At 37.5% G+C, this 22799-nt stretch overlaps 2 protein-coding genes across 3 annotated transcripts in view; one reads left to right on the forward strand and one right to left on the reverse strand.

Annotated features, from left to right (window-relative positions):
• The first annotated feature begins 7768 nt into the window (after nt 1-7768).
• The window catches only part of LOC122093717, a 23526-nt gene continuing 8495 nt past the window's right edge, over nt 7769-22799 (forward strand). The window contains exon 1 of one of the 2 annotated variants that reach the window (XM_042664168.1): nt 7769-8092. The gene's annotated coding sequence lies outside the window, so the exon portion shown is untranslated. The remainder of the gene's footprint in view (nt 8093-22799) is intronic. The other variant, XM_042664159.1, reaches the window with a different exon arrangement.
• Nucleotides 12998-14851, reverse strand: LOC122065572 (protein RKD1-like). Its single transcript, XM_042629391.1, has 4 exons — nt 14644-14851; nt 14464-14545; nt 13303-13519; nt 12998-13220 (listed from the first exon to the last, which is right to left on the reverse strand). The coding sequence occupies exons 1-4, from the start codon at nt 14849-14851 to the stop codon at nt 13014-13016; spliced, it is 714 nt and encodes a 237-aa protein (XP_042485325.1). The 3' UTR covers nt 12998-13013.

Below are 22799 nucleotides of genomic sequence, written 5' to 3' on the forward strand. Positions count from 1 at the left end.
AGATATCATAAACCTAGCTAGGTTGCAGAAAATGATGTTAAGGCAATGTTATTGTAATGCATGTTTAGAAATAATAAATATCAAAGAGGTTTCGATGAAGAAATTTTATCTAATTGACGAAGTGGCTTCTTCTCTACATGTATTGCAACATATCTGTTTATCCTTAATCTTAGTAACCTAATCTTGTGGTAGGACCCTTCCAACTATCGCACTGTCATGTACTCTTTTTTTGTATCGGTTGGTAAGATTGTGTAATGATGATCCTAAGAAAAAGATCCTAATGCCATGGTTGTGTATTGCGAGTGGCTTCTTCTCTACATGTGTTGCCATATCCTAGTTTCCATACCCCTTCAAGGAAGGCTTTGTAAATTATTTGGGATACAGGGTTTTTGTATAAGGAAACATTATTTCCTATATAACTCAACACTCCTCAATAAAGAATATACACATTATTAATATTAAGTTCCAAGAAGCAATAATAGGAAGTAAGATTAAACATTGCAATTTTACCAAGTTGAGTTATGAGATTTGGTTTCTACAGAAAAATCAATGAATGTAAAGCTCGAAGGCTAAAAAAATCAATGAAACACGAAGCCATGCCGTGGGAAATTTGAATGGTCTGGCTAAGCTATGTTGGGGATTTTATAAGAACTGTCCAAGTCTTGTTTCAATGACTTGGAAGAATTTGAGTTTTGAAGGCTAAAATGGTGACGTTTGGTGTGAATTTATGAGTGCTTGATGGGTAGGTGGTTACAGAGAGATTGATTGTGGTTTGAAGAGAAACATAAGTGGTTTGACTGTAGGTCAGTTGGTAGGAAAAATACTGTTCAACTTCAAAGAACAAAGAAAAAAATTGTAAAAAAGAAGAAGAGCAAGTTTACGAGAATCCATATAGAAGAGTAGGAAAACATCATACCAGAATCTACGTGGCTAGGATAGTACACTCCTAGCTGCAAGACATTCAATTTGGTGGATCCAAATTTGAATCTACTGGGAAAGGACAATGCAACTGATTTTAGTGCGACATGAACCACGCTGCGTGAAACTGATGATAAATCTGTTAAAACAGATCTTTGGAAGGGAGTTGTAGGGCTAGGCAAGGACAGGGGGAGGGTGGGCCGAGGTTGCACGGAAGCGAGGGGCAAGGTCAGGGGTTGGTGAAGGAGTGGTTTGTGGGGTTGCGAGGTAGGGAAGTGGGGACGTGGGGTGCGGTGGCTTTGCCTTACGACTTCAAAGGATGAGTAGGTGGAGACTGTATATGGAAAATGATGAGTGTTTATGGATAGAAATGATGTAAAAGGGTATTTTAGTAAGTTAAATTTTGGATTGAACATTAAATGATGTTCTATAAAAAAAAAAAAAAAAAAAAAAAAAAAAAAAAAAAAAAAAAAAAAAAACTTTAAATGATGTGGGGATTAAGTAAATATTTTTAAAATTTACTCTTGTGGATGTAAATTAAGTTTAAAACCCACTTATTTGATAATTACTTTTCTTATCTCTTGGATCTAAGTAAAATCATCATTGTAGGCCGATGTTGCATTTCAATTTTTTCATCCCACTTACTTCCAAAGTCCTACCATCTTAGACACTATTCAAGAAAATTTTGATTTTATGATTTGTCTCATCTAGTTTACTCCTTTCTCACAGAGTCTTTATTTCCTCTCACTATCTCACACATCATATTTCACCTCACTATAAATTATACAATCCGTTATAAATTAAAGAGTTTTTTTATAAAAGTTACCTAGATCCACTAGATAAGAAAATAAATTACAAGATAAGTAGATTTCAAATTTATTTTACATTGATTACTTTCAACTTTGAAAATATTTACTCAATTACCAAAATTAGTTATTGCTTGTTAGATTCAATAAAAAATAAAAATAAACTTCCTAAATACCCCAACCTCAATTTTTATATTTTTATTCAATTCATTTTTAATCGCAAAACTATTTCCTCTTCCCCCTCTCCTCTTCCGCCTTTTCTCCTTCATTCTCCACAAATAGCTGAGCACTACCCAAGAACCACAAACCTATGTGAAACCCAAGTGAAATACTAAGGCTCTGTACTGTAACATTCTAAAAAATGGGTTCTGATGTTTTTTTATTTTTTTGAAACAGAAATGAGGTAAAACCTATATGGAAAGCCCGGTTCAATTTCTTGTTTTTTTTAAATGAACCGGGCACTTATGAGACTTTTGAATCCATTTTTTGGAGCAAAAAATACTTGCTTTTCACTTTTAGAATTCATTCTAAGCAAAAGGCGCCGAAATAGGTATCACTTTAATAGTTATGAGGGTAAAAGGGGAAATTACCCTCAAAACATAACATTGCTATGTTTCACGAACCCTAACCCCATTTTCAGTTGCAGGGGGCGAGAGGCGAGAAGGAGGCGACCCTAACCCCATCCAACAGTTGCAGGAGGCAAGAGGCAAGAGCGAGAAGGAGGCGAGAGCGAGAAGGAGGCGAGGGGCGAGAAGCTCTGCTCGGTACAAATTTTCTTGTCTACCACTCGATCTACCATCTTCAAGGTAAACGAAGATCTCTCTCTCTCTTTCTCTTTCTCTCACTCTCGTTCCCTTTCTTTCTTGATCTCTTCTCCCTCCTCCTCTCATATCACCCTGATGAACACGTCCTCTGGCCCTGTGTTCCTGAAATTTGAGATCCAGATAACACAAGGTGAAATTAGAGATGGGGGGACCACGTATTAGCAGCAAGGAGCTTAGGAATGAAGCAGCAAAAGGATGGAGCTTTAATTTGTCTTAGAACTCTGTCTATTCCTTCGGTTCTGTATCCACGGACAAGGTAAAATGGTGCAAAACAAAAAGCATCTCTGCCTTAGTGGCTTACCAAGCGAGACATAATGGAACTTCCATAACCGGCATCAAAGCTCCCCACCTGCAATAATCATACATGAAGAATAGATTGAGCATCCATCACTTATCGTGACATTTTCTCAACCAAAAAATAAAATTTTAATTCCAATCCTTATTTCAGTCGTGACATAAACCAAAGTATTTTGCTGAAATCAATTTTGAGTGACCGATTTTGATAGAAATCATGTAATGTGCATAACTTCAATCTTTTTCTACCAAAATTGTTGAAATATTCCAATTCCCCAATCAAAAGGAGTATATTTGGTGATATTGACCAAAACTTCAAACATATAATTCCACGATCCCTACTAGTTTAGTTGGCTATAAGAATACTGTTCCACAATTCCACTATGTCAAGGACTACATCTTCCTTCATTTTATACTTCTACTTTTCCTCAGTAATCTTTCTTTTCCACCCTTAAGCAGGATAACAATGGCCTGATCTAGTTGCTTGTCTAATTGACAATCTGGAACACCACCATCTGGAACAGGCTGGAAACATTGTTGTAACCTGCCTTCTCTATCATTTATTGTCCAAGAAGAAGAGTATGTTAGAATAGTACACTATTAAGAACACAAACTTATTCTCAAAAGCACTCTGTTAAGCAGCCTCCAAAAGGAATTATAAGGATACATTTTTTTCAAGGTATGTTGCTTATAATTAAAACAATGATTATGTTGTTTTGTAGTTATACGTGGTTGATTTGATGAATATCCATGTATTGGTACTAGGACTGCATTGGCGCGATTGATGGCACTCATGTTAGTGCTTCTATACCTCTATCCAAACAAATACGGTACAGAGGAAGGAAAGGAGATACAACATGGAATGTTATGTGTGCATGTGACCTTGACATGAAATTCACTTTTGTGTACGCTGGTTGGGAGGGTTCTGCAAATGATTGTCGAGTATTCAATGAGGCATTGAATAACCCTAAATTTGAATTTCCTCATCCTCCACCTGGTACATTCTAAATCTTAACCTCACAAGTTGATTATGCTCTATTTTACATATTGTGTTGATTCATTACTTTTCATTTTACGTGCTAGGTAAATATTATGTGGTTGATTCTGGTTATCCATCTACTACTGGGTTCTTGACGCCGTTCAAATGACAAAGATACCATCTAAATGATTATAGGAATAGACGTCCAAGGACAGCAGTAGAGCTATTTAATAATAGACACTCTTCTGTTAGGAATGTCATAGAGCACAGTTTTGGTTCTTTGAAGAAGCGCTTTCCAATTCTCAGCAAAATGCCATGTTTTCCACTGAACACCCAAACATGCATCGTCATTGCTTGTTGTGCACTTCACAACTTCATTCGGGAGGAAGAAATTGCAGACAAGAATTTTAAGGAGTTTGGTGAAAATTGGTGGAATGAAGAGCCTGAAGAAATTCAAGATTATGTACCACCGGCTCACATTAGTATAAGCTTAGCAGAAAGAAGAAGACAGATGGATGATCTCAGGAAAAAGATTGCAAATGAGTTAGCTGTTAAAGCCGGAATGGCTCAAATTACATGATTACATCTTGATGATTGGATTTAAACTTTGAAGTAGTGGGACATGTTTTGCAGTTAAGAATTAAGTTGGAAGACCTAATTTATGCCCTTAAGTTCATAATTAAATACTTTAAGAATTATGTCTTCCCTTGAATTTATTATTGTTCATACTTTTATGTTATTATGATAGATCATATTTTTGTTGAAACATTTCATATTTCATATGGCAAGGAAACACGGCCAAATATTTCATATTTGAAGTGAACACCATGTTGTTGATATGGAGATATTCTTATTTGTCTCATTCAACTTAAGTTATTTGGGTAATAATGATTTTCATAACTTAGAATTTATTAAAAAACCATTGACTATCCTTAGATTTTATTTAAAAATCACAACTTTGACACCCATGGTGAAGAAGACACTTTATGTAAATATTGGTTTCTAACAGAAACGATTCTGTTAAGTATGAACCATACATGTTCTGTTTCTTTCAGGTTACAAAATCAATTTTTTTTTTGCGATTACCATACAACATTTAAGATGCAGAATCACTCCAAAAAAATAGAAATGCAAAAAAGTGTGCTAGCCCCAAAATCATGTTAAAAAAACAGAATCGTTACAGTACAGAGCGTAAACAACCATAAAATAAGAAGACAAAAATAAAAACAAACTATGATCGACAATCTCACTGGAGACATCGGTGAAGGAGTTGCATAGGAGATGATCAGGCCTTCACCTTGACTGCTGATTCTCCATCTCCGACTTTGTTTTGCGAGAAAGCGTCGTCAAATTCCCAACCGTCGTCATCAAAATTATCATCTCCGTCAACAAATTCGAATTCGATCCATTTTCAATATTGATCTGATCTGTCTGGCTGTACTTCACCTTGACAGCTGATTCTCCATTTCCAATTTTGTTTTGAGAGAACGCATCCTTAAACCCCTACCATCGTCGACCAAATTCGAATTCGATCCATTTTCAATCATGATCTGATCCGCCTGACTCTTCAAATTCACGATAAGATCATTAAGACGAAGAACTGGTCCAAAATCTACATCATTTTTCACAGGGGACGGCGATTGTTTAGCGAGAAAAGAATCTGAAGTATCAGTGAAAGATGGATCATTTGATTCAGATTCTAATTCTACCTCTTCCTCACCAAAAATGGAAAGAGCACCTTGAGGCTTCTCCCACCGTTTCTCGGCAACCGAAGAAACAAAATAACTTTCAGATTCCACATGATCCAGCTTTGAATTGGTGGCTTTAGTCGAATGATCCGAGAAATCACCAAAAAGATTGAAAGTTTTTAAGTCTTGAGGTGGATTAGTAGGATTTACAGTGTTGAGTCAAGCCACTAAATGGCTGAAATAGGGGTCAATTTTCAGAAATATCTTGCTTCTGAGAGAAATTATCCATGAAATCTCCCCATTCATCTTCCACACTGTTGTCTTGATTGACACAAAGAGATCCATTAGCAGACGGTGACACGAACTTGAAGTCTCCGAAACCCTCATCGTCATCAACGTTTTCAATTGGACTTTACGGAAAAGGTAGGAGAAGAGGCGGAAGAGGAGAGGGGAGGAGGAAGTAGGTCCCATATGTGATAAAAAAAAAATTGAATAAAAAAAAAAAATTTAAGTTGGGGTATTTTAGGAAATTTATTTTTATTTTTTATTTTTTAATAATCAAGGTATCCGGGTCAGCTTACGCGCACCTTGACTAACCTCGGGGAGAGATGTATAGATGGAGAATCGAACATGAGACTGTGCTCCTAATCCACACAATCACTAGTTTGCCCTAATCATCTGGCAACCTAAGGGTGAGTTTTTTTTTTTTTTTTTTTTCTAAACCGTATAAACAACAATTAATTTTGGATATTGAGTAAATATTTTCAAAATTAAAACTATTCAATGTAAAATAAATTTGAAACCTGTTGTATTTTCCCTTATAAAACAACTAGTTGATCATGATTATTCTCATGTGTTGGCATGTCTTCATCCCCCCACCCCCACCCCCCACAAACTTTTCTCCCATCAACCTTTCCTTCTTCTCTCTTTCTCATTTTTATTTTTATAAGTTTTTATTTAAAATTCATGATCTTCACTCTACGTAAAACACAACTTGTCATGATCGTCTTCTTCGTCTTTCTCATATGGGTTGGATCCCCCACGACTGTCCTTTCTTTGTAATTCCACCATTCTTTGCAATCCCTACTCAACCCCACTGTTTCGCCCTCCAGCCGCCACCCCACCCTCACCATCTACTTCCCCTGCAACACTGCCTCACCATACTCTGCAAGCAACACCTACCTCTCTGGGAACCCATCACCGCATTTGTTGCCCTTCTCTGTCTGCAAACAAAAAAATTGACCAAACTTAGAGGCATTATCATCAGTCCAAGAGAGATCATTACCATTAGTAGGTTAAAGTAATAAGAATTAGTGGAAAAGTTTTGCACAAGCACTCTTGCCCCTGTTTTCCCTACCAGGCAATTGCCCCATTGTCACTGCAACTTGACCCCTATTGTTCACCACCCCTACCAACACACCTTACTGCCTTTCCCCCCCCTCCCCCGGTTGATTTTCCTTGGTGGGGATGCCTTCTTCTAATACTAAGGAGAAGGGTAGTGGCTGAAAAAAAAAAAAAAAGAGTTGAAATTTTGAATATAAAAAATGGGAAAATATTAGCACCCATTGTATTTATTTTTTTTTATTTTTTATTTTTTTAAATGATCTTCTTATCCTTCCTGAATGGTACTCTATCATGTGATCCTATTGGTGCTATCCGCTAGCATCCTATACTGGTACAAGAATCATTTTCGTACGATGTTTGATCTACATTTGGACTCCACTTAATCTCTCTCCATCTCTCTTATCTTTTAATTGATTTTTATTTTTAATGGAGCTCAAATGTGGATCAAACACCATATATGAGGACATGATCCACACTTGTTGAGGGGGAGTAGGCGGGTTTAGTGAGCAAATTGTCAGTGAGTGGGTTACCATGGGTTTATTAACCACCATAGTTGCAGAAGAGGAACTACCCTCATGCGACCAAGAGAGGATCCGGACTCGGAAAAGAGGCTTCCTTGTTGGGCCTCTCTTGCCTTTGCGTCTTGTCCCAGGTTGGCTTGGTTAGTGAGCCATGGCCTCGGAAGGTGTGTTTTTTTTTTATTTAATAAATTCTCATTGTGTTTGTTATGTTTTCAATCAAGAGTTTTTTTTTTTTTTTTTTTTTTTTTTTTTTAATTTTTTAAATTCGTTTTGGAAATGTTTTAGTCTTCTTTTGTTTAAAGAAAATAAAAATCTTAACAAAAACACAAGAAAATATTTTTTTTCCCTCTTTACTATTTCATTTATTTTTTCCTATTGGCTACACAATTACAATCTAAGAGACAAGTTCCCGATAAAATACTCGCCTTTCTTGTTTTTCACCTCTGCCTTTCAACTTCGCGCACTCAGAGCTGGAGTAGACGAAGACCGCTCGACGGAGAAGAGAAGCACGATCGACCTTGAATCTGACTTTACTCTCAAGTTCGACCGACGGAAGACACTCGCCCTCTTTTTTCACCTCTGCCTTTCATCTTTGCGCACGCAGAACTGGAGAAGAAGAAGACCGATCGCCGAAGAAGAGAAGCACGATCGCCGGAGAAGAGAAGCACGATCGACCTTGGTTTCCCCTTTTAATCTCTGCTCGTTGTCGCTCAAACAGGTATGCCCTAGCTCTTTGCATCTTCTCTGATATGTCGATGATGGATCTTGACCTCAATAAACCTTATAATACCCTGATCTACAACCCAAATCAAGATTGGAGAGTTCGGTATTGTTTACCTGTAAAGCCTCTGCAATTTGACCGATCGGACTTGGGTTTTTCTAGTAGTTCCTCATTGTGAACCAGAGAGAACCAAAGAGGGTTTCACAATCGTCTTCTCCAGATTTATGCTAAATTTGGCTACATCTCAGATGCTCAAGACTTGTTCGAAAAAATGTCTCACAGAGATGTTTTCTCATGGAATGCAATGCTTCCTTCTCCTGAGTTCTACTTCTGGTTCTGATTCTGTTTCTATTTCTTGAATTCATCTTCCCATTTCTATTATGCTTCTTCAAATGTGAACTTGATTCGGATCAATCTCATTTCGGAGCAAAGGAAACACAGACAAAAGTATTCACCTGTAAAGCAGCAAAAACCAGAAAACATGGATCAGAAATGATTCAACTAATTCAATTTCTGTTGTGTAACAATATGAGATACTGCAGTGAAAATACAGTTGGGAGATGACATCAAACACCTTGTGAACATGTGGCAACAGATTCAACTAATTTAAGTTTATGAGACTTGGTTGTTTCCTTTGACGAAATGACATCAGACACAATTGTATGTCATCTTAAATAAATATGTAGATAAGTGAAAACTCTGATGGATTAACTGAATATACATTATACAAAACCCAATTGATGATATAGAAGGTTATATTTTGAAGCTTACAGAATTAAATAAAAACGTAGATAGGGTATTGGTTGTGTGGAGGTGTTGACTTGCAAGGTCTGATGCAATTGGTATGTCATCTTAAAGATCATTCTCAACCATCAATTTAATTGTCCTGTTAAGTAGTTGGGTTTTAGAAATGAAATGCAAATTACAAAGTCCAACCATATGATCATGCAATTGTGCATAGTTTTAATGATTATGAAAATCAGGCCATTGCGTGAGCATTTTAAATTCTGTGGAGTTCAAAAAGGTTGACAATTTGTATTGTATTGAAAGGAAAATCTACTAGAATAAACAGTAAGTACTTCAAACAACTTATTATAATAAACACACTAGCACTTACTAATAATTTGGATAGCTTGATTCCTTTGTTACTTTGCTATGCTTGATTTCTTTGTTATTTTCCTATGCTTGATTTATTTGTTACTTTGCTTGGTTTTATTGGTCTTTCCATTATCTCTCTCCAAATCTGACTTTATTGGAGCTTTGTTACTTTGCTTGGGTATGATTCTAAATCTGATTTCTGTAATTAGAGGACCAAACAAATAAGATGAAAGACATCCTCCAAGCATTCAAGTCTTTAGACTTGGACAAAGTGAAAATTTGGGGAATTATATAATAATTAACTTGGACAAGGCATTGTTAATACTGTGTTTTATTCATCCTTTTGAAACCATGTTTTTTTTAGTTGGTATGTAATATTTTATTGTCCCAAAGGATTTATATGTTTATAGTATTTTAATGTTATTTCTGTAATTATTGACTTAAAAGAAAAGAAAAGAGAAAAAAAAAAAAATCCGTTTCTGAAACAAGCATTACCAAATGGCAGAACTGTCATTTTTTTGTTTTGAAACTGTTATAGAAACAGATTCACCAAACATCATTAAATCGTTTAAAAATGGCGTTTTGACACAAAAACTGAAATTTTCGTTCTGGAACAGAAACAATACCAAACGGAGCCTTATATAAGGTTACCTTGGCAGCAACCTTCTTTAGACCACGAATGTTCCAGAAAAGGACCTTCATGATCACATGTGAGAGGTGGTTCCATCAGTCCCAGCAAGAGACCGATCAGCCGCAGAGACCTGCGTACTTTTTTTCTTCTCTTTTCTAACCCAACCATTCTGCTCCGTTTGCCCTTGTAAGGTGGCTAACTCGACCTCCCTAACGCTGCTCATTCTCCCTGTCCCGAAGGCCTCTGGCCTGCTAGCACTGCCACCTCCAAAGGAATGGCCCCCGCGGCTTGCATATCTTTGGCTGTGTCGCACTCCATCTTGGTTTACCACAGCTTGGTGAGCGTTCCCAGCACTGTGTCGAACGTGGGTCAGAAGGACCAAGCGGGTCGTGGGTATTCTCCTCCATATCCAAATTCGGGTCTTACAGCTCATTATATGAGCCAAGCACAATCTCTAGGCCAGCGTTAGCTTCCTTATGTGATTCTAATTCAAAATTTGAATTAGTTTCCTTATTGATAGAGAAACGATTTGTCTCAATGTCTAAAGGGCGCCTTGATTGGGGAGTTATGGATTCCAAGGAATTCGTTTCCTTAACTGACTCTTCTTCCATATTAGGAATATTCCCCATCCGATTCTCATCAACTCCATGGGCGGTAACACCACCACCATGCAGGGCCGAGTCGCCTCCATGGGTTGCTGCAATCTTCACGATGAAAAAATGGCCTTAGAAGCCACCGGTCTTATTGGCGGGTCATCAACATAAGTTGCACCTGGGATACCGCCATCGTCCACATGCCAAGCAACCTTAGAGTTTACAATTTTTTTTCTCTGCAATCTCCAATGGTGTGTCCTACCTTCTTACAAAAACTTCACTTCACCATAGAATCCTCATAAAATAATTTTTGCTTGAACTAGAATAGGTTGTTAGTCCCAGATTGCTTACGTTCGACCTGAATCTCATTTGGCCGTAGGCCACCGATCTCTATCTCGATGAGGACCCAAGCATAATTTTCAAACATGACATTTTTTGTGCATTGGTCAAGAGCAAGAGGGTGGCCAACGGCTTTTGCCATGGTCAACAACACTTTTTCATTCCAGTACTCCAGCGGCAAGTTTGGAAATCGCACCCAAATGATAGCCTTGTTAATAGTTTTTTTATGATTATTGAAATCAGGGTGCCACCTTTGGAAGCGCACCAACTAACCTCTAACCTTCATAGGGCTTGTCCTCCATAATAAGATCATATCGCTCTCAGAATGAAACTGAAAGATGGTATAACCCTTGCCCATGGGCACCATCTTCACAATTCCCTTCAGGTTCCAAGACTCGCGGGCCTCCCTTCGAACGTCATCCAGAGCAATATTTCGGAAGTTGACTCTACCAATTAAGGCAAATCGGTATCTTCCTAGCCGATCTTCGTATGCATCTTGAGGGATCATTACGTTCGTGGAATTCCCAGCGTGAACTGGATCAGGGAGTTCACTTACCTTCAGAAAGGTGTTGCTGATAGCCTTGGCATAAGATTTCTTTGGGGTTGGGGCCGTCTACGGGCCTCCTTCTATAGGTAGTGTTGTGGCGGTGGAAGCCACACCATTATCTTCCTGAACCAGTGGAGTGATATCAGCCTCACCCTCACCTTCTTCCCTATTGTCTGTCTGCCAAAAATTAGTGATCAATTTCTGCTTTCCTCTATCTGGTGGCCGACCATTAAAATTTTCAAAGTAGATCGCAATCCCTCCACCACTCTCCATCTTATTTGTCTATTAATTAATTGAAATGGAATCCCAATAACAAATCTACTCCCAAATTGGGCGAATATCTTGAAAGAGATATCTGATTGTGACTGGACAAATATTCTAAGCTCGATTACATGTGTTTCCAAACTTTTACAAAGAATTAATATAGCGCCTAAGAACCTTGTTAGTTTGGTGTAGACAACACTAGTAGGTGGGACCAATTAAGAGGTGTGTGGAAGCATCTTCAGCACATGGAGTGGGCCGGGGTAGTTTAGTTCCAATAGGACCCATCACTTTTGTCATTAAATAATTACTATTTTATTAATAATCATATTGTATAGGGGCTTCTTTTTTATACCTACATAATATTATCCGTACATGTCATTATTTCTCCTCAAAAGATAAAGATATGGATAGTTAAGTTGGATCATCCAATAGGACCCATCACTTGGCAAGTTTAGTGGTATAACGTTTACTAGCATTCCTAAATTTATAAATAAAGCAATATGTAGGAGACGAGAGCTTCCTAAGAAATTAGCAATCTCTCTCTCTCTCTCTCTCTCTCTCTCTCTCTCTCTCTCCCCCTCCATGTATATTGAGTCTTTCTGGTAGAAACTATGTGAGTTACAATTTAGATACATATTGAGTGTATTCTGCCGTGTGTCCTGTGTAAGCATTGTTGGAGGGATTGTTGATCAGCATATGCTCACTGGCTTGATCAAATGCTAATTTCCTTGGGTATTGTGTTTGTGGTATGCAAGTAAACCTAACTTCCTTCAATAAAGATTTGAATTCCCCAGATGTTGCATGAGGTAAGCTTCATGGTTGGAAGTCTTATTTGCATCCCTAATATTTCCAACATTGATCAAGTTGTGTTTATCTCATCTCTATCTTGGAGAGAGAATTTGATTTAAATGATAGGAAACCATGAGATTTAATTTCAAGTGATCTACAGTCAACTCTTAGGAATACAATCCATTTTTTGTTACATGTTTGTATAGAAAACACTGTATCAGTGAATCTCATATCACATTCTCAGAGATAGGATTTGGTCTTTGATTGATTTATCTAGACCATTGATCGTACTAGTTAACAAGCTAGTAATCTAAATGTATGTTCACCACATCAAATTGGAATACCACAATTAGGTAAAAAGAATTCAGAAAGGCAGCATGGCCTCTGCGCCCATACACGGGACAAAATGATCGTCGTGACCCCATGAAAGACAAAAATTCCACCATTGTTGATGCCTCCATGAGTGCTCCCATTGTCATTTCTTTATTTTCCCTCCAATATGTGTGTGCATGAGTGTGTATATGTCAGTTGTGTTTATATGTACACTAACCTCCGATGGAGTCACTTAGCAAACAAGAATTTTTAAACCTTTCGTGGCGATTGCTGAATGGATTATTTTATTTCATGGAAATTGAAAAAACATGAGAGAAGGTAGTATTAGACATGGGCAATTGATCTTGAGAACCCCCCCAAATCCACCACCTCCTTATATTTTCTCTTCTTGTAGTTAGCCTTGAAACATGCCTGCCTTAGCTTCTTAGTCTTCTCCTCAAGCTGCAGATCAGGCATTTCCTCCATCAGCTTCCTCTCTTGCTCTAATAGCTCCACTGCATCTGTCAGATGTGCTTCACTCTCTTCTCCATCCTCTCTTAATTCTTAAGATAAAAACATATCTTATAACCTCACCACAATAAGTAACCAACGAAAGAGAGAGAGAGAAAGGTACCTGGATGTTCTTTATTAGGGTTTGGAGGCTCATCAGCTTCCGATGAGGCCACCTATTGATCCCCAATTCCCTACACCTCTTCTTCAAGAGGGTCAAGCCAACATTAAGCTCCTTTGCAGCTTGTGTGATTGGCATGTAGAAATAACTGGATATTACTTCCCTTGTCAACTCACTAGAGCCATTGGTACCATAGTTGTCAAGGCGTCGCCAAAGCGTCGCCTAGGCGTCCAGGCGGTTTGCCTGGGGCCTAGGTGACATTCGCCTTATTGCACTGCATACCGCCTTGTGTTTTGGCACTTATTTATGCCAAATATCATTTAAGTAAATGCTTTACTTAAGATATTATTCAGAAATAAGCAAATACCCCCTATTTGAATCCAATAAAAATAGTTTAAAAATCAAATTCCAAAAGGATAAAAAGTCAACCCCCCAGTCCAAGAAGAAAAACTGGATTTTGGTTATAGGGGCGATTTTCAACTTTTAAATGCTGGAGTTTTTCTCAATTATGAAAATTTTATAAATTCTATCATGTTAAAACATTGCTAAAAACCAAAAGTCCGGTAAAATAATTTTTAGTTTTGATATCTATAAAATTATTTTCATTCAGGCGATTTTAATAGCATTCGCGCACTTAAAAATAAGTTTGACCGGAACATAACTTTGTCATTACAACTTAGATTTAAGTAATCTTAGACTTGTTGGAAAGCTGGTTTTATATTATAACTGATACAAAAAGTCTCATGTAAAAATAATATCATTTGACAAGTCAAACTTGTTATAGAACCAGAGCATTTCTCTAAATTTTGATTTTTTATAACTTAATATGACTTAATGTTAATTTTTTATAATTTAGTATGGCTAAATGTTGATTTTTAATGATTAGATGTTGCTTAATGTTGATTTTTTATGATACAAGGTATATATAGCTTGCTAAATAATATTAGAAAATAGGAAAAATAAAAAATAACAATTGGTCGCCTTGTTCGCTTCAAGGCATGCGCCTTCTCGCCTAAGCGCTTAGACAATTCTCCACCGCCTTGGTTCGCCTTGGCGCCGTGACAACTATGATTGGTACTCTTCAGCTCTCTCTCTGGTCTCTTCCCCTTATCTTTCCTTAAATCCTCACCACCTTCTCCATTACTATTACCATAAAAAACGAACTCTTTCACTATCTCATTTTTACCAGTTGCAGTAGTTTCATCACAGACTTCAAACCCTTTTCCATATCCAATGCGGAAATCCTCTGCAAACACTCATGGAGAACAGTAGATGAACAGATTAAGAACCCATGGAAGTCAAAGAAAAAGTCAAAGAAAATAGAAAACTTAAGCAGATGATTACCTCCATTAGTTGGTAAGCTTTTGATTGAAGGGTAAGTAGGGAGATTCTCAATCAAGGGCATAGGATCAAAGAGACTCTCATGGATAGGAAACTCCCAGTCCCATTCCCAGTTCAGTGGAGTATAGTATCCACTGAAGTCCAGTGGGGAGAGAGGGTTGGGAAAGAGAAATGAGTCTTCTTCATGTCCAGACCAGATTTGATTCTCCATGTTGGAAGACAGAGAGAGAGAGAGAGACTTGGGAATGAGAGGAAGGGAGATAAAGAGAACGTTTTGTGATTTTCTGGGATTCTCTAATACTAAGGTTATTTGATAGAGGAAGTTGGAGAGAGGAACCAAATTTAAGGGTGATGGAGGAATCAATATTATTAATGGAGGGAATAAGGAATAGAGGTCATTAATGGAGGAGAAGGAGAATGTATCTAAGGGTTGGAGAACGTGCATTAGTGCGCCGTCGCATAGTAAAACTGGTCATGGCAATATATGGCTCAATGATGATCGTGTGTTGAGAGTTACAAAGATAATAGAGAGACTTTTAGGGGATTTCAATTATTGAATTGAACGGATTTAACCTGAAACAGACTCACCTTCCATGAACTTCTCTTAATTATTACTGGAGAGAGAGAGATCTTGTATTTGGTAGTACAGTAATAGTGGTCACTATAGAGTCCAAGTTTTTTTTTTTTTGGCTAACGATGGGTATCCAAGCCTTCGGCCTAACTAGACTGAGGGGGTTAAATGAAAACCATTCAATTTTCACACCCCCGTGTGAGTGGCCTAAGGTGTGCCTAGTGGGAGTCGAATTTAGGACGTCCGAGTTTACGACTCATACCAAGTTCATTGCTCACTAACTGCGCTACCCCCTTGGGTTCTGTAGAGTCCAAGTATATATAGCTACACTGAGGAGGAAGCCATGTGCTTGATCTAGACCGTTGGATCTTTTCTAACTTGAGAGAGAGAGAGAGAGAGAGAGAGAGAGAGAGAGAGAGAGAGAGAGAGAGAGAGGATTGAAGCTACATGTAATACTAGTAGTTATTGTAGATTGTAGAGTCCCAAGACTCCTAGCTATAATTGAAATTAAATAAAAGCATATTTCTCAAATCAAATTCGAATCGATTCAGTTCGATTTTGATTCAAGTTTTATTCGATTTCAACATTTATTGTATTTGATCTTGGACCCTATTTTAGGTATTTAGGCCAACTTTCTATATCTTTGAATAAAAAATATATCCTTTTGTTAGGGTCATAATTCATCAAACTTTAGCAGTGAAAATTATTTACTGCAGTTACAGGCAAGATGTTTACTCGTAGTTATATAAGATCGCCGTATGATTTTCGTCAAGAATTACATATTAATCATAAATAGGAGGGTGTTTAGTGATGGTTATATAAAACCGCTGCTAAAAGAAAGGATTTAGTGGTGATATATGAAAAACCGTATCAAAAAAATAATATTTAGTGGTGGTAAAACCACTTCTACCCCAAAAAGAAATATTACCACCAAAAATATCGTTTTGGCCATCCGATGCTTACCGCACACCCGCACTCACTGCAAAGGATGTTTTCACCTAGGTCTAAGGCCTGTAGGACTTGCTCGTGTATTTGGGCTCTATATATGCTGCATACTTTTTCAAAAGTACTCCTTCCCCATTTACTACGGTTATTGGTTACTAAGCTCTTGTTATAGCTCTAGGGCCAGTGTCACTTTTTATCTCTTGCTCTCATATTTGGGCTTACTTTGTTCTTCTTCAAAGAACATCTTCCCTAACTATTATAATTCATTCCATGAGCCCTCTCCCACCACCCCATTGTAACTCTTCTCCTCCGTCTCCACCCCTATGAAAAGACACATTTGATAGTAAAGATAATAAATCACCAATAAAAGATACTTTTGAAATTGTGGACGAATATAAACATTTAGTGGTAGAAATTATTTAGCACCGCTAAATATATGCATTTAGTAGTGGAATTTATATATCGTGATGATTGCATTTCATGACGTATTAGTGGTAGTATATTTTTACCACTAATAAAATTTTACATTTAGTGGTGGAAATTATTTACTGAAGCTAAAAGCAAGGTGTTTACTCACAGTAATATAAGATCGTCATATGATTTTCGTCAAGAATTACATGTTAATCATAAACAAGGTGTTTAGTGACGGTTATACAATTTTTTTTTTAAACTTTTGGGCTGCATTTGGTAATGTTTTTGTTCCAGAAACAATGACGTTTCGTGTTAAAAATGGAAATTTCAGTTTCTATGTCAAAATGCCCTTTTTTTTTTTTTGAATGAAATTGGAACGATGGAACTTTGGTATCATTCTAAAAAAACATTTCTACTTCCAATGGAACGAAAAAACGCAAAAAAACTGTTTGGCTACCTTATAATGTGTTTGAAACAAAAATTGGGAAAAAAAAACGATTTGAGGGGAAAAATACGGAACGACAATCTGTCGTTCCGTCAGACAAGTTTCGTTCCAAAATTGTTAAAAATGAAACAATATCATTAGCTTCGTTCCCACAAAATCCACAACCAGCCCTTTTCTCCCCTTTCTCCCCTTTCACCTTCGCGCACACAGGAGAACGCTCGACCTAGGGCAATCAAAATCAGGTAATCTTCTCGTTCTTCATCTTCATTCTTCTTCTCTGTTCTTCATCTTCATTCTTCTTCTTCTTCTTAGCTTTTCTCCATTTCGCACAAACCTTAAAATTTTTTGGATTTTTTACAAAACAAAAGATCTTGTATCGTTCTTCTCAAGGGAGAACGACGCTGCTCGTTGCTTCCCTGATCACTGCTTCCTTGCTTCTCGCTGCCTCGCCCTTGCTCTCAGCTCGAATCAGGTCGCCGCCCTTGCTCTCAGCTCGAATTAGCGCCATTGAGCTAATTTTTTTCTTGGGTTTCCAGTGTTTTGACAAACTTAATTTTTCCATTATTTTTTTTCTTGGGTTTCCAGTGTTAATTATGATATATTTTTGATTTTCCCTTTTCCTATCAATTGTTTAGGTTTTGCCTGATTCCAGAGCAGCAACTGTGAACGATTCTATGACAAACAATAGAGAATTTATTGATTTTTTTTTTTTCCTCATAGAAAGAAGTTCCGAGGATAAGAGTGGTTCAATATTCATTAGCTTATAGCTGTGTCTCTGCTTCTGGGACTGGACTCTTCTACATGAAGTGGAAGAGCCCTTAGAGGATCACAAAAATCATGTTCTCTTTTTTGAGACGAAGTTGAAGTGCGCAGAGGGCCACTTATGGATCCCTGTATACCCATTTCAGGGATCCTTGTTGAAGTTTACATGCTTGTGAAATATCTTGTTCCTGCTATTTCTTATGTTCTAAGTAATGTTCTCCTCCTTTCAGTTTAAAACTATTAGAGTCAATTTATCCTTGAAATTATATAATATAAGAAGTTGTTGAAGCATTTTAATATTCTTGAAATAACAGAATAAGGATCATGTCCTCTGTTTAACTGAATATAGGGATGACAAGTAACTGTTATCAAAGAGTGTCATCTAGCAATAACAATTGAAGAACTTATGGACAGGCTAAATTATTTTGTTCCTATATTGTTTTGATCTCAGATTTTGTTATTTCGTTTTGCACATATCTATGTAGCCAACTCCATTTAGTTGGGATAAGGCTGAGTTTTGAGTTTTTTTTTTCATTGTTGTATCAGTAGGCTAGATCTGCTGTTTTTTTTTTTTTGTCACTGTTATATCTCGGATTTTTTTTTTCTGAGATTTTCTGGTGATGTTTAAACCAGTAATAAAAGGCAAAATTTAGTTAATCATTGGATCTGCTGTTGGATCTCATGCTAGGATGCAACTTCTTGATCTTGGAGTGATCATTTGGATGTCAATTGGAGCAGACAAAATTCATGCTTTTACATACATAAGAAAATGTTTAGAATTATGTTCCATCTCACATGGTTAGTTTGCTGTAAAGATATTCAGATCAACAACATCCACACCATTGGTCACTTCGAACGAGTACATGAAAGGATATCTGGAAGGGACACTTAAAGGATTAGAGGACCAAACAAATAAGATGAAAGACATACTCCATGCATTCAAGTCTTTAGACTTGGACAAAAGGTGAAAATTTGGGGAATTATGTAATGCATAATTAACTTGGACAAGGCATTGTTAATCCTGTACTTTATTTGTCCTTTTGAAACCAAATTTTTTTTTTATTTGGTATGTAATACTTTATTGTCCCAAAGGATTGGTAATTTCTAATAGTATTTTAATGTTATTTCTATAATTATTGACTTTAAAAAAACGTTTCTGAAACAAGCATTACCAAATGGCAGAACTGTCGTTTTTTAGTTCGGAAACTGTTCCAGAAACAGATTCACCAAACAGCCTTAAATCGTTTAAAAACGGCGTTTTGACACAGAAACTGAAATTTCCGTTTTTGACATGAAACGAAGTTTCTAAAACAGGAACGATACCAAACAAGCTAGTTATTTGGAACTATTGTTCCCGATAGTTGCTATTTCCAAAACTAGGTTTTGCGCATAGATAGTGAAGAGAAGAGGAGCTTGCCCCCTTGTGCTTCAAGCAATCTTTCTGTAGCATGGGGGGTGTTCCAAGTAATTTTCCTTTTTTTGGCTAGATAATTCCCAAAAATTGGAAGACGAAAATTATCTTGAATACCCTCATAAGGTCGCACACCAAGCACGTTCTCGCTGTAGTCTTTCATTCTCCCCTCAAAAGTTCAGACCGAGGAAAGCCCTAGTTTGCAACTCCCTAGTTCGACCTGCGCGCAGCCACTGGAGCTCTCGCCAGCGAACCATTTCCGGTATGTGTTCTCTCTCTCTATAGATCCAAACAACAAAGTTTGGGACTTCTTCTTTTCGTACTGAACAATTTGAGGATTTAGTGATAATTGATGAACGGATCAGTTTTCTTGCGAGTTGCTGCCCATCCAATTGTGAGATTTCTCTGGCATTGATTCTTAATTCAAAGGAGTTTCTTCCATTGATTTTGAAAGAACTTCATGGTCTGCTATTTAGGGAGGAGAGGAGTGGTGAGAGGTGATAGTGGTTGGCATGTTTTAGTTTCTCTGAATCTGAATGTATGATTGCTTGATTTGGTCGTGGTCCAGTTAAGATCGACTACTGTTGTGTATAATCTTTTCATATTGTTAGTCCTGAATTTAAGGATGATTGTAGAAAGGAATCTGCGTTTGGCTTTACTGGCATGAAGAAATATTTTGTTGGTGGTTTTGTATCTTGATTTTTTTTGGGACTGATATTATTCTAGAAAAGGTTTGAAATGTGTATGCTTCAAGCCCCCAGCCTCTAGACCCTGAAAGTAGTTTTGGCTAAAGTTCTCTACTTATTCTGGAATCTAAGCTCATGATATATTTGGTTAGCTATGTAAATTTATATGGGATCTATTAGTTTGTGGTTAATGGAAACAAAATCTTAAATGCTACTTGATTATTAAGCAATGGTGTGTCTGATCTTTATATATTTGTTGATAACTAAATTGATTGTTGTGTAAATGAAAATGGTTATGGCATATTTAACAAATTTGGTAAAGAGGCTGAGGGCTTTTTAGTATCTATTGCACTCATGGTTATGAAGTAGTTGGTTGGTTGTTCACTTGGTTTAATCGGCAGGCAGACAACCTCATTAGAAGGTTGCTCGACAGAGATTTGGTGAATCGGCATTAGGTCCATCAATTTGTCAATGCAGAAGCTGACTTTCTCAATTCTGGTGTTTCAGACCACAGGCCCATTTTTGTTACTATTTGTTAGAGCTTAGCCTTATCCCAACGAAATGGGGTCGGCTACATGGATCCACAAATACTTAGCTTTGAAAACACACACACACACACACACACACACACACACACACACTCTTTGGGACATCCAACTCACGTACCGTCCGCAACTCGAATCCTAGCCCTCCAGGCAGCTCTGTTAGATGTCATACTTGTGTGAAGACTTAACTTTTGCATGTCTCTACTAATCAACTCATCAATGATCAATTTTGGCCTGCCCCTATCCCTTTTAGCTCCATTCAATTGCATTTGGTCACTCCTTCGTACTGGGGCATCCAAGGGCCTCCTTCGGACATGCCTAAACCATAAGAGCTGATATTCTCTGAGCTTATCTTGAATTGGGGCAACTTCTAAGTCTGACATAACCTGGTCATTTCTTATTCTATCTCTTAGGGTTTTGCCGCACATCCATCTCAACATCCTCATCTCAGCCACACTTAACTTTTCTATATTACGCTTGTTGATTGCCCAACATTCTGCACTATACACCATAACTGGTCTTATGTCTATTCTGTAGAATTTTCCTTTAAGCTTTAGAGGAATACGTCGATCACATAACACTCCAGACGCCCCTCTCCATTTCATCCATCCTACTTTAATTCTGTTGGAAACATCATCATCAATCTCACCATCTTTGTTTAACGTGGAGCCCAGAGATTTGAAACAATCACTCTGCCGGATCTCTCTCCCCTCAATTTTCACTTCCTAGCTATCACTCCTTGATCGACTGAAGTTACTCCTCATATATTCCGTCTTCGTTCTACTTATCTTGAGACCTTTCGATTCCAAAGTATGTCTCCATAGTTCTAATTTTTCATTAATCTCTGTCACCCTTTCACCAACCAGAACAATATCATCTGCAAAAAGCATACACCCCGGGACCTCACCTTGAATATTCTTGGTTAAATCATCCATGACAAGTGTAAATAGGTAAGGGCTCAATGTAGATCCTTGATGTGACCCAATATTAATTGGGAACTCTGCACCTTGGCCTCCCACAGATCTCACACTAGTCACCACATCTCTATACACGTCTTTAATAATATCTACGTATTTACTTGACACTTCTTTCCTCTCTAAAGCTTGCCAGATTAAATCTCTGGGGACCTTATCGTAGGCCTTTTCCAGGTCGATGAAGACCATATGAAGATCCCTCTTGTAGGTTCTGGCTTTTTCCATAAGCCTCCTAAGTAGGTATATCGCTTCTGTAGTGGATCTCCCAGGCATAAAACCAAATTGGTTCTTAGAGATAATAGTTTCTCTTCGTAAGTGAACTTCTATTATCTTCTCCCATAATTTTATAGTATGACTCATAAGTTTTATGCCTCTATAGTTGTTGCAGCTCTGGATATCGACTTTATTTTTGTAAATTGAAACAATAATGCTTCTCCTCCATTCAGCAGGCATCTTTTTCGTGTTCATAATCTTGTTAAACAACTTGGCTAACCAAGCAACTCCATGTGGTCCCAAACTCTTCCACACTTTAATTGGGACCTCATCCGGACGTGGTGTCTTCCCTACTTTCATCTTCCTTAAGGCTTCTTTAACCTCGGTCACTCCTATCTTGCGTACATACCTATGATTCATGTTATGGGGTAGGCTACTCGAACCACTTCTATTAGGGCTGTCTCCATTAAGCAGGTTACAAAAATACTCATCCCATCTCCTTTTTATGTCTTCATCCTTCACAAGCACTCTACCATCCTCGCTTTTAATACATCGAACCTAGTCGAGATCCCTACTCTTCCTTTCTCGAATTTTAGCTATTTTATAGATAGCCATTTCCCTTTCCTTGGTATTTGAATTGTTGTAGAAATCATCGTATTTTCTCGCCATTGCTATCCCCACAATCTTTCTTGCCTCGTTCCTGGCGGCCTTATATCTCTCTTTGTCTTCAATTTCCCTAGTCCTTTGTCAAATTTTAAAATTATCTTTCTTAGTCTTGATGGTAGGCTGGACCTCAACATCCCACACCCTTGATATAAGTATATTTGTTTGTGTTCCAAAAATTTTTAAGTGTAAACTTATAATGTTGTATTCACTGGTTTTTTTCTTGCTTCAATCTTGTCTATTTTTTTTAATTAATAATATAATGAGTATTTTGTTTTTTTCTTTTCTTTTTTTGGTGTCTTGTGGCTCAAGTTTTATATCCCCATGCATATAATTAATATAATTTTTTTTTCCGGGCAGGGTTTTCAAAGTGTCCATTCGATTACATAAAGTTCTGTTGAGTTAGTTGGTTCCTGATTTGATAGGCTCCTGGGTGACTGATGGCGAAGTCGTACTGTGAGGGAAGGGTGAAAAGAACCTCCCATCGGGGAGTGAAATAGGACATGAAACCGTAAGCTCTCAAGCAGTGGGAG

The sequence above is a fragment of the Macadamia integrifolia genome, chromosome 2 (assembly GCF_013358625.1).
Source record: "Macadamia integrifolia cultivar HAES 741 chromosome 2, SCU_Mint_v3, whole genome shotgun sequence".
In the NCBI taxonomy this organism is placed as follows: domain Eukaryota; kingdom Viridiplantae; phylum Streptophyta; class Magnoliopsida; order Proteales; family Proteaceae; genus Macadamia; species Macadamia integrifolia.